Source organism: Zootermopsis nevadensis, unplaced genomic scaffold, assembly GCF_977971745.1.
Source record: "Zootermopsis nevadensis isolate Lab colony 2312 unplaced genomic scaffold, Znev_1.0 Znev_ptg000020l, whole genome shotgun sequence".
NCBI lineage: Eukaryota > Metazoa > Arthropoda > Insecta > Blattodea > Termopsidae > Zootermopsis > Zootermopsis nevadensis.
In genome coordinates, this window is record NW_028259152.1 from 17,547,306 (window position 1) to 17,560,341 (window position 13,036).

The 13,036-nt window shown below is 40.6% G+C and overlaps 1 protein-coding gene and 1 long non-coding RNA gene across 4 annotated transcripts in view; one reads left to right on the forward strand and one right to left on the reverse strand.

Moving 5' to 3' along the window:
• The window catches only part of LOC110834369 (goosecoid homeobox), a 40,968-nt gene extending 35,687 nt beyond the window's left edge, over positions 1-5,281 (forward strand). The window contains exon 2 of the mRNA XM_087352038.1: positions 1,622-5,281. Within this exon, the coding sequence (XP_087208164.1) occupies positions 1,622-1,810 (189 nt within the window). The 3' untranslated portion in view covers positions 1,811-5,281. The remainder of the gene's footprint in view (positions 1-1,621) is intronic.
• The window catches only part of LOC147873323 (uncharacterized), an 84,321-nt gene that overhangs the window by 35,513 nt on the left and 35,772 nt on the right, over positions 1-13,036 (reverse strand). The window lies entirely within an intron of this gene.

Here is a 13,036-nt window from a genome sequence, read left to right on the forward strand (position 1 = left end):
CATTTGCGTAACAAAGATTTACGTCACGTGGCGCGAAGAACACGTATATAACTTCACTGTACTCCAAAGAGTACATGTTTTCAAACTTGTTCTACGATACGATGCGATGAAATGAGATTAGCCACTGTCTCTCGTCCTGCCTGATGACCAGAATTCAGCCGAATTTGGGCCCATCTGAGGGGAAACTTGAGGGCACCTGAAGCCAGAGTTACAGGCACAAAAATCGTGCGTGTTGCAGTACTTCCCAGGAGCAACGCACTTCGAAAGAGCGCGTATTTGCAAAGGATCGTAAGCGAGGATTTAGATTTTTCAGGAGCACATTCTTCATTCTTGGGAGGGGGGGGGTTAAATTATATTTGTGGACTCTTTATCCAAGGGTTTCCCGCAAATCTGACACCCGTACTTGTCACCCCGAGACAGTGCGCAGGGCTGTGCTAATATTCGCAGAGATCTGAGCTATTTTTGCGATATCACGCAGTCATGCAGCACTTGGTTGCCGACGGTTCAGAGGAACCTACCGCCTCAATCTCAGATCAGCTGACGACGAGTCAGTGCCGATTCGATGCTCCATTGTTTTCTATGTTCGCGATGGTTCCCGATTCCTCTTTGACCTATGACCCGTGGAATTGCTATAGAATTACCATGGTCGTCGTAATTATTTCCGCATGCAGAACTGCAATATTTTGCTTTATTTTCAAACTAATTAAAACTGAAACGAGAATTTCACCTACGAATCGCCCTCCGCCAATACATAATTGTGGCTTGATTCTGTTACCGTGACAGGGAGCTGGCTGGCTGGCTGATTTCATAAATAAATTCATGTTAATAAAAAATGGACTGGGCTGGACCAATCGAATGGGATATAATAGGATGGGTGCAGGGACCGCTGTGCTCTCTGTTTTTCTTTCCCCACTCACTCATTAAAGTTGTTAATTAAAATTGCATGAGCACCAGGCCGGCTGTTTTATGTAGTCGCATATATTGTGTGTGTATGTGTCGGTCGAAACTTTATGCCACAATTCACAGCAACACAATCTCACATCTGTCCATTCTAAAAAAAAAAATCTTCATGCATCAAGTATTACGATAACTTTATGGCTAATATAACGGTGTTAGTATAAACACAATCATCGGACTAGTTCCTACAAAAATTTTGGTATTTTTCAGTCCTTCCAGATATTTTGTGAACGCCTTGTAGCTTTAAAAGTAGTTTGTAACCATCAATGTATCGATACTGTCAATACTATGAATACTTGGGTAATTTAATTAAGTTTATAGAAATGTTATGTCATGTTCTTAAATGAAAATATTTCTTAAGCTCTTTGTTACAGTACCATTTCATATAAAATACAGTTCTACTCTTTTTCACATAATTTTCAAGAATTTAAACAAACCTAACAGCTTTCGAGACATTAGAACTCTCTACAAATTTCTAATATTAATCGATATCAATCAGGGTACGTTTACAACGGGGAAAATTTTTCAAATTATTTACACCAATCCGCAGTGTCATCTCTTGCCAGTTAACACCCGTAGGCCTGAAAACGTGCAAAAATTTGGTGAGCTTCGATTATTTCAGTTGCCATGTCCAACCCATTGCTAACATTGCTGTGTTTCGCAGGTGTGGTTTAAAAACCGAAGGGCAAAATGGCGGAAACAGAAACGAGAAGAACAGGAACGCATCCGGAAGTTACAGGAGGAACACGCAAACCGGAAGCCTCCAGAGGGCTGCAGCATGGACCCGGAAGTTACGTCACACATCCATCAACTGAGCGAAGCCGACGAATCTTCTGATCTGGAAGTCGCGTAATACCGACGCTCCTCGCCGCTGACTAATCCGTTCGACGACAGCACGGATCAAATCGAAATGACTGCAATTCGTCGTAAAATAAACTGAAGTTTAAATGTCCGTGTGTCAAATATTAAACTAACCGCGCGTGCGTTGACAGGGTGATTCTTTATCCAAGTTCCGTTCATAAACAAGTACACTTTCTTCTGTGTCAAGAATGTGATGCTATTAGTGAGAGAAGCTTCGATAATCCAGGGCGCGATGATGCAGAGACTAAGCGTCCAACACGCAAGCCTCTGTAATATTACCGCCAAGCCATAGGCGGTATATATTTATTCTTACGTGAAAAATTAACTACAGAAACATTATCGTTCCATATGAAATCAGGCTCTTCAAATGCCAGTGGTTTCATTTCACGATATTCGATTTCAAAAAACAGTTGTTAACAACACGATGTATCAACTACCAGACCGAGGACTTGTGAGGACGAGACAACAGAGATCAGCTACTACGTCTGGCTAGAGAGGGAAATTTCGCTTCGTAAGGGTGACGTCACTGGTAATGAAGATCCAAGAACTGACTTATACTGTGTTTGAGCTACGTGTGTCATAGGACGGAAGGGTTTGCGACTCCTAACATGTGTGGTAAAGTCGTATTTTTTTTTTGTTTGTATGAAATTTTTTTTAACGAAATATGGAGAAACATTCTTAACATCCTTTGCTTGGTTGAGGCAGTCTTACTCATAGCTAAATTCTATGTCAAATCTGTTTCCTTGTACTTGTTCTGGAAGGGGGGCGTAAAATTTATGAAATGTTTTAAGGGGGGGCGCAAGGTATAAAAGTTTTGGGAACCTCTGCCTTAGAGAAACAACGAAAGGCGAGCGTATGAGAAGGGGGTCACGTGGCCCACGGTCCGAGTTCGTACGACAGTTTTGTTTCTTGGTTAAAAGGTTCTACGAAATTCTTTTGTGCGCAGATGCGACTAATTTCGCCTCTAAAAAAATAATCAGAGCTCAGAAAACTCAAGCCGTCAATAAATAAAATACATTTGTAACAAATTCCATATTTGTAGAGTCTGAAACGAACTGACCTGCAAAATGAAATTTGGACAAGTAATCACAAATCACATTGCGACTGCAGCCTCATCATTTATTTTCCCTTTTACTTACACCAAATTTCCCTCGAGGCTGTGATGAAGTTATCAAGAGAAAGCTAGAAAATGTGGCAACATGGTAACTGGAAACAAATGCTCGCAGCCCATAATATATATTTTTTTTTTGGGGGGGGGTTACCTTAAAGTTGTGAAAAAGATAAATTCACGTCGCTTGTTGTTCTATCGATCAGAAAACGGGTAATAAAATAATTTGGAAGTACATACATTCCAGTAAAGTATACAGAATCATTTTGACACACAATGAGAAAGAACGAGCCTGGGGCAAATATATTTCAGTAACGTAAATTCTGTGTACGAAATTTCCTTTTCTTAGATAATCCAGTGAACATTGTTTGAAACACCCTGTACCATTAAAACACACGTTGGGGAAGACGCAGATTACAGCCATCAGCTCACAATCTCGACTAGAGCAAATTCGTTTTAACTCTAAGCTGAATCGTGAATTCGAGGTATCGACTTTCATGATAAGATAGTATAAATCGATTTTCATGTTCCGTCATGTGAACGTGTCTGTGTTTTTTTTTTGTGTATAGTTTGTAAATAGTTTATAAAAATATGGTTCTATTATTAAATGCGTTTCAGCAACCAAATAAATTAAATGTCTCTGTGCTTTATCTGAACTAACATTATTCTTTAACAGCTTTCGGGATTTAAAATGGTAAGAATTTTATATCATCAGTCGATTTCTGAGGGAACTGATGATAGAAATTCCCGTAAGCTATTTCTGTCATTACTGAGATCATGTAACCTTCGCTTTGTACACAGCAAATGTGCGAGGCAAGACAAAGACAATGTTACAGAATCCGCAGACGATTTCGAAACCACGCAAAGCCATCGATTCAGTCAACACGACACCAGTTTCTCTTCGTAGTAACATTCTCGTTAATGTAACCAGACCTCATTCTCGTTTCGAAAATTGTAGATCTTCATACTCATCTAAAAGTCTGAACACCTTTAGTAACAAAACCCAACAAGGGACACGAACCCCTGTACTTCCGCTCGCCTCAAAATTAACCTCTTTACTAACGTTAAATACAACTTCTTCCCGATAGCTCCTTTCTGAGGCTGTAGACACATTCACAGTCTGTTGCGAGAATTCCAGTAGGTTTACAATATTTAATAAAGTTTTATATGTGCATAAAGAACGCCTTACCAAATTAAAAACTATTACTGTATAAATGAAGAAATCTTTCTCTGAATCCAATTAAAATAACTCCTTAAAATTCGATGTTTCTTAGATATTCAAGACTGTTATTAGGTGTGATTTCATGTAGTAGCGGAGACGATTATGAACATATGGCTGCCATGTGGGATGTTAAGTCAGGTAGACAGTGACCGACGTTTCAGAAAACCTTATTTCCGCCATTGTTCTGAAATATCCCTCAGTATTTAATATAGTAGACTGCACGGTCCAACATCCCCACAACTCAAGCATACGAAATGTTTTAAACAGAAAATCCGGATGGGACGCAGGGTACCTAGTGTCAATTTTAGTTAATGTAACGGTAGGTAGATGGCTCTCAAATACTGTACTGATTAGGTATTTTCATTCTCGTCTTAATACCTTTAGGGGTAAAATGTCCGATTTATATTAATGAAGTTAAAGCAGTATCAAGCCGTTAATTTAATATTATATGAACAGGACCAGTACAGCAGTGAAACTGCTATAACTGGAAGTTCTTAATAAAATTAATTAAACACGTACGTAAATTCATTAATTAAAACAAACCTTCCTTCGAAGACAATGTAAAAATTGAGAAATTTTTATAAGATGATCGAGTTAAACATCTTTCGTTCCTAATTTTAAGGCACATTTTCCTCGTCCTCCCCCTGCTAGTAATAAATTCCATTCTTTACTATTATCCGTTTTATTATATCTAATAGAACCACGTTTCGAAAACTCCAGATTTAAATATTTACAGAAGACAAAGGCTACTGACAAATTATCTCGGCAGAAAGTTCGACACCCCTCCCTCGTATCCTGGAGGTTCTGGGTTCAAATCTACTCCGGGAGGCCAACTATTTTTATCGAGGATTTTGCTTCCTTCCAGATTCTTTCTAATTTACTAAAGATTCGACGCTGACTAACATGAGCTAATGACGTACTCGAATAAAACAGTTCCACAGCATCCGAGTTGTGTCTGTCCACATTATATTACGTCAGCGGATTCTGTAATGCACAGATCTCACTGTAACAACGTTAACTGCTGTTAACTTACCCAGTTCGGGCATTTCTTTTGAACTGCGTGCTTATGTGTATTCGAAGTTGATACGTGTAACTCAACTGTACTAATATAAATACATATTTGATTTGTTACTGTAAAATGAATCATTATTTTACCACTTAATACAAAAAAAATCCCTTTTCTTGATTGATCTGGAAAATATAACTATAAAGAACTACGCCTAACCTTTCATTTCTCTACAACAAGACTTTAACGAGCATTCTGTAATTATTTCTTCTATACGTTTAGGCTTCCAAACATTGCAAAACGATTCTTAAAATATTTTCAAACTATTTCCATGTAGTTTATAACCTGTATGCAGTATATACAAGCATATCAGCTCAAAGGCCTACTCCATTCTACATAAATTTGTGTCAGCCTACGCCCGGGTAAAAATTGAACAATTCCAAGAAGCAACCTGTTCAATAATTTCCCTGCCTTTTATTACACGAAGTTTCATAACAGATCACACAACATCAAGCCACGAAACCGCATTCATAGTCAGTTCAATATAGTCTACACGACGGCACTGTCTATTTAATATCCATTTTAATATCATATTCAAATATAAACCTATTTCGCAAAAGTGGTCTGGTTCCTTAAAGTTTCCCAACCAAAATTTTGTGTGCGTTTCTCGTGTTCCTTATGCGTTCTACATGATCATATCACCTCACTCTCCTTTCTTCAATAAATTCATTGGCCTTGTAATCCTGGGGTCTCGGGTTCGAATTTATAACTTGTGTTGGGCAAGGCCGTGGTCTAGGCAACACGGAGTTTTCCTCCGTGGCATCCCAACAATTACACCATTAACACACAGAAGAAGGCAATGGCAAACCACTTCTGGATCATCTGCCAAGAACGTATATGAACAGGTCCCAGTCCGAGAAAAGGATGGAAGGATCCTGTCCATATGGACCTGTCGTCACACAGAACACTAAATAAATATAAAATAAGAGTGAAAACTATTGAAGCTCCTCATTACGTATTTTCCCCGTTCCCGTGTTACGTCCGAACATTGCGCCAAAATATTACTCCCAGCGCTTTGCGATTTTTTGTGTGTGAGAGGCCTGGGTCTCACTCCCACGTACATGCAAAACTCTGGCGAATATTTGATCTCATTTGTTGATCTGGATGCAAGCGCCTGTCACGATGACATTATATTTTAGAGCAGAAATAATTGGAAGTGAGGCGAACAACGCGCTTAGATTGCCAAGGTAAGTAAGTGTACGTGACGTTAATGGCGTAGCTGAAGTGCAATATTGTAATTAGAAGTGTTATTGAATGTAATAGGATTATTTGTAATTAAATGCAAAGTGAATGGTTGTGAATCAAACCGCTCACTGCGTTCTTACGACACGCGGTAATTCTACGCCACTTGCTAATCGTGTTAGCAGCGACTTCAGGGTTATTTTGTTCTGAATCGCAGACGATCACTCAGGCTTCCTAAACCCTTCGCCATTGTGTCCCGCGCAACATGTGGGGTGGTGGGGGTGGTGGTGGAGGAAACCCTTTAAAAATTAAATGAACCTCGGGTCTGATGCGAGTAATTATAGACTGCCAGTTAGATGGTTTCGCTCGGTCTGCCCTGGCTTACACAGGGCGGATATTGCAAGCCGGTTCAGACAATCCAGTATTTCATTTTCCAAGATTTCACAGAGGGTATATTTAAATGGATACAGGAGCGGAGGAGGGGAAGGTTCCAGTAACGCAACACTCACAAGTCAAGTTCTTAGCATTGACGCCAGATGTCAAAATGTTCATTTTTAAAAGTGCTGCTACCGTAACGTAGCTTTTAGAAATAGTTGTGTTACTTAAAGTCAAAATAGCAGACCTTGTGATGAAGTTGAAAGTGGATATTCTTTGTTTTGGGGTTGAAATAATTTAAGAAACAAACGCCAGCACACACAAGTGAGGCAAAACAAAAGATGGCGGGATGAGATCTCAGTGTTGCCACACTTCAAAAAAGTTCTGTCACCGGTTGTAAAAACAGTGGATGGCTGACCGAAGTGTCTGAAGGAAAGTTAGGTTAGGTTAGGTTAGGTTAGGTTGGGTTAGGTTAGGTTGGGTTAGGTTAGGTTAGGTTGGGTTAGGTTAGGTTAGGTTGGGTTAGGTTAGGTTAGGTTGGGTTAGGTTAGGTTAGGTTAGGTTAGGTTAGGTTAGGTTAGGTTAGGTTAGGTCAGGTCTAGAAAATGATCTCGCTAAATTTGGATCTGTTGGTAGAGTTACGTCGAAGTTCTTGGTCGTTTGTCCACAGACTTTAAGAATGAAACACAGATTATTCCTGAGGTTCTACAAAACAAACGCCAGTTAAATCCATCGCAAGGGAGAGACGCCTCTACGACAGTGTCACGTGGCCATTTGTCTTTGTGCTAAACGCATCCTAGCACACGGTTCCGAGATTTCGGGTACTCACATCAGTGAAATTACCTAATCTTGCCTCCCGGGACGCAACGTTTCGGTGTAACCAATCGCTTCCAGCTTCGAAGACGTAGGCAATTTGATTCTCCGAAATGTCGTTAATCACATGGAGTCACAACTCGTAATAACATAATTTGCAGAAGACATTATTTCCAGCATTGACAAGTGTTTTCTACGCACGAGAAGGTTGCGCGTGACCTCAGAGATACGTAATTACGTATAATTGCCTAGGACTTGAAGTCTGTACAATACATTACATTACTTGTCAATATATAAAAGCACCAGACCGCCTGCATAATAATTCCTTATTAATCTAACTTGCCCGAACACTTATACGTCTAATCATGTGCTACGTCTTTTAATTTCGTAGGAAAGTATTATCCGCACCCTTTGCCAGTTTAATCTAGCCAACACCCTAGGACCATATTAGGCCTACTATATGGTCTATTTTATTGTTATCTCCTCCCTGATCGTATCTTCATATCTTGCTGATTTCTTACTATAACTGCGTGTTAATTTCTCTTAAAACCCCCCCCCCCCCTAGATTAAAAGACCCATTCATCTCATCGTCGTCTCTCATTTGGTGAAGAACACGAATTACAAAGGTTTAATTTCCTAAATCATTCGCCGGTCCTTCCTCTTCCAGTGATGATATGATAGTGATGACAGTGATTGCAAAGTATCTTCAATCGTCGGAACACCGACTGTGGCCAGCGGCCCGGCACCACCCACCAAACACCCGCTCAATATGCACGCCACGATGCTTCCAGCGCCAATTAATTCGACAAAAAGAGACATAGTACCATTATCGAACAAAGGCGTCTCCCGCGCCCTGGCTGTCGGTTCGCTGTGACCCCCTCCACCCCCAACCCCCGGAGCGACCACACACCAGAAAGGCTTAGTTTGTGATATATTTTAAAAGCTATTGGGATTGAAATAATAGGTGCCTGAACGGGGCTGCCAACAAACTGTGCGTAGATTATATGATGTTCGTACGCGACATACGAATGGATGTCAGAAGGAAAGGTGTATTATTCGTGAAATGGATTTCGTGAGGTTTCTTCATACTGTGCGCTTTATAGGACACTTGTTACAAAATCTCTTCAAAGTAAATTAAAATCGGCGAATACTGTTTGCATTTGGAAACCTCGCAAGTAACGCACAATGAACGACAGTGCGACTCTCGCAAAGTAATGTCCTCTATCGGCGTTAGAAGGGCAAAATGGCGTTCCAGAGCCGCTCCAACCGCGATTAGAACTGGATCCACCGATTATGGCCGCTGACCTCTAGGGAGAGAGCCCAGTATGCGGACCACTCAATGGAGGCAGGAGTTTCCGTCGGTCAGTACAGTCTGTGGCAGTGCAGCGGTGTGGAAGCCTGATAAATATTGTCTTGTGACTGAGCTGTGTTAACAAATGGCACCTGTTCGTTGCAGTCTCCTTTCTGGTCATTGATAACGCCTCGTACGACAAAACCACCGAAATCTAACACAAAGAAGGACGAAATGAAAGCCTGGCTATTGGAAATAAACATCCCATTTTGTGACAACTGTACGATTTAACCAAATTAAATAAATAAAAGCACAAATATTATGTTACTGATCACATTTTAGCAGACAAAGAACGTCCTGTGCTGAGACTTACGCCGTACCTTCCCGATTTAAACCCCACTGAACTTATTTGGGCAGACGTAAAACAAGGAAGGACACAACATTTAAGATTAGGGACGTCGAGCGTCTGTGTCGCCAGAGATTCGAAGAAATTGGACGTGAGGAATGGGAGAATGTATGTCAGCACGTGGAAAAACTGGAACAAATTTATTACTAGCAAGAAGGCGTAATCGAAGACGCCATTGAACGCATTATAATTGAAGATAAGTGATGAATCGAGTGGTATTTCAGAAAGCGATGGTCTGCGAGGAGCGGAAGACGACCGAAGAGTTCTGAAGAAGATAAAATTATCTAATACTCTCTGCAGTGATCATTTTCTAGTGATTTGTAGTGTATTGAAATCGACTTTCCTGTGTTACGTGCCGTGGTGATATTTTGTTTGGAGTGTACTGTACGCGGCCTGCTGCCATCCCTTCCAGCAAACTTTTGGTAACTGACAGGATCCAAGGTTCCAATTAACAAAAGTTCAGAGGCCAAAAACGCTGGAACGCAGTGTACATAACGCTCAGTTAATTTTGGCAACACGTTAGACAATGTTACGACAGGTTAAGTTAGAAAGGCTGTGTTACGTTAAGTTAGGTTAGGTTAGCTTAGGTTAGGTTAGGTTAGCTTAGCTTAGGTTAGGTTAGGTTAGCTTAGGTTAGGTTAGGTTAGGTTAGCTTAGCTTAGCTTAGGTTAGGTTAGGTTAGGTTAGGTTAGGTTAGGTTAGGTTAGCTTAGCTTAGGTTAGGTTAGGTTAGCTTAGCTTAGGTTAGGTTAGGTTAGCTTAGCTTAGGTTAGGTTAGGTTAGCTTAGGTTAGGTTAGGTTAGCTTAGGTTAGGTTAGGTTAGGTTCGGTTAGTTTATGTTAGTTTAGATTAGGGCTGTTGCAGATTCCTTGCTTTTACTCAACCTGTACTTCACTGCTGATTAGGGTTCGATCCCTATCTTCGCTTTAGAGGACATTCATGGCCTTACACACAACAAAAACAACAACATCGTCCGGCAGATTTGATAAGCCATCGGCACACCGCTATCTCTCCACCTGTGAATGTTCTGCAGCTACGTCCATCTTAACCGAGAACTTGGCTATGCGGTTACACTACTAGGAGACACGTGTTTCGGATCTCTGTTAGGACCGACTGTATCCTGGTTGATTTAAAAACTATTTCCACCAATCCACATCACGCAGGGTCAAACAACACTTCGACTAGACAGTGACGCAATTTAAAGTATGCAGAAGGAAGTGGTTGGTACGTAATTTAGTATGCTACGAAGTAACTCAGTATTGAAACCGACGACACTCTCGGTTTCCGTGGTTTTCCTCAGCCAATAATATACACTGACGGATAGAACATCGAAATAAGCTACAGGCTTAATTATTATCATATTCAGTCCAGGTAAATAAAAACTCACAGTTGATACGGCGTCATTACAGCCCTCGAATGAATAAAAGCGATTATAAGAGAATGGATTGTATCATTCCTTCGCATTGTGTTAAGCACATATGCGCTCTGCCTTCAGCTGTAATCAACCACGCCTTTCCATGAATTGTCAAAAACCAGTCAATTTTTATTTCGTCGGTCGGTTTACACAGCGGACATGTTGAGCGCAGTGTTCATTCATGGATACCAAATTTCCTACAGCCATTTGAATACACAGCAGTCTATTATAGCGGCAACTTGAAGCCCGACACTGCAGCCTGCTGGCCTGTCTTTTTAATACATTATACACCAACCAAACTCCCACAATGCGGGAATAATAACTGCCCTATGTATAGCCTGGCTTTAGACCTTGGCAGCCGATGATTGCTAATTAAAACATTAATACTGAATGCATACATACGAGGCACTGCAACAGAGGATTGTTACAGCCAGAATCAAGCGGGTTACGAACTGCAGTGTTTGTTTTAAACCGCTCTCACGGCCGCCTGCAACAGCGACACATATCTCGTTTGTCCGCGTCTACTCTTCTCCCCCCTCAGCGTCACACCGTCAATTCTTCCGAGGTCATTTAACGGCGCTGTCAATATCTCAAACTAACGAACGTCGAAACGTCGAATTAAAATCTGATTAACGAGCGTCGAATTAGGAAGGATGTGGAAAGAAGCCGCCGTGGCCTGATTTAAGACACTGTCTCAGAATCCGCCTGGATGAAATCATAAAAGCGTAAAACAACTCAATTAGAAGAGCCGGTGTCTGGGACGAGATTTGAACTCGGGAACTCCCAAATACGAAGGAGTGCTAACCACTCGGCACAACACCACGAAAACTGTCATGGGGCCAAACTCCATGCAATATGGAACCGAGGCGAGACAGAGAAGTGGCTAGACAGCAGCTGACAAATCCACTCACCGTCTCATTTTGCTCTGAGCTTCAAGTCAAAAGACTGTTTGTGCAAGAAACATGTTAAAAGTCTTAATCTGCGTGGTGTATAAGCATTTGTAGTTACTTTCGGGCCGAAATAGCTCAGTTAGAATAATAATTTGGCGACCGATCTGATTACCGACAGGATTTCTATCAGCCAAAGCCAATGGCAACCACCGAGAATTAGCCAACTTAAATCACTTAGTCTGAAGGTTAATAATGAACAACGTTTACCTTCACTCCCCCCATACACCCCACGACTTCGTGCTAAAGGCAGGGTTTTAAAGAAAGGCCGCCCACTTTTACTAATTCCAGGCTCAAACTCACAAAAAACACAAAACGTAAATTCCACTGAAACGAATTTAAACTTCATTTAATTCAAAAGTAAAACAGTGGTATAAAAATAACTGTTCGAAATGCATATTAAGGTTAAGATATATTGATTTGGGGCATCAGGGCCCCACATTGTGTATATTTCGAGAAGAGTTTTGATGTTCCATACATATTATGCTTTTCTATGCTACTCGTTTTTGTCTGTGGTAAGCTACTTACATTAATTATTAGGTTATTCCTTGCTTATCCTGCTCATTTCCGTGTTATCACCTTTTTTCGTAACTTAATATGCTTCCAAGACACAGTAACTGCTTGCGGCCTAACCAACAGGCTAAGTTGTAATTTCTAGTGCGAGGTCCTGCGCCTGCGCATTGCGTACATTTGTATAAAACATGATGCACGATATTAAACCCTTAACTCGAGTAGAATGTCAAGTCGCAGATTTGAGCTTTCCAGGGCGGTGATACGAGGCTACAATATGTGGCAACTCAGAAGGCTCTTAAATTCTTAATTTCTCTGCTCTGGAATTAATTGGCCTAATTGCCTGCACAAATGAACGTGGTAGTTCCGTTTAACAGTCATACATCAGCCTTCCATTTCCTGAACAACTCGTTTATTTTGCTATTTGTACGCTCACAATGTTCGTCGCGAATTTTAATCGTTCTTTAATGGCTTTAACCATTCGAAGCACGATGGTAACTATATGTACCACCTGCTTTAACAATCAATACCTTTTCATTTTGTATTACGTGTTTCACATGATTCTCAGAATAAACAAAGATTATTTCAACAAGTTGATCGTTGGAATGGTAAAATGTTGTGTTTTCTTCGCGGTACGGACTGAATCCTTAAATATTATTTAGACGGATTTCGGCTTCAGTGGACTGATACGTTGACGCTTTCTTGTATCTGGTATTATACAGTCTATTATTTTTGATGTTACGTAACTGGTATGTAATGGTATTCATTAGGTAAGCATTATAGTGCAAAGTTATATGGATTTTGATTTCCATATTTTTCAAAGTTGCATAGTATATATTAAATCTTGTCCGTCTAATCACAATAATTCTTATTAAATATTAAAAT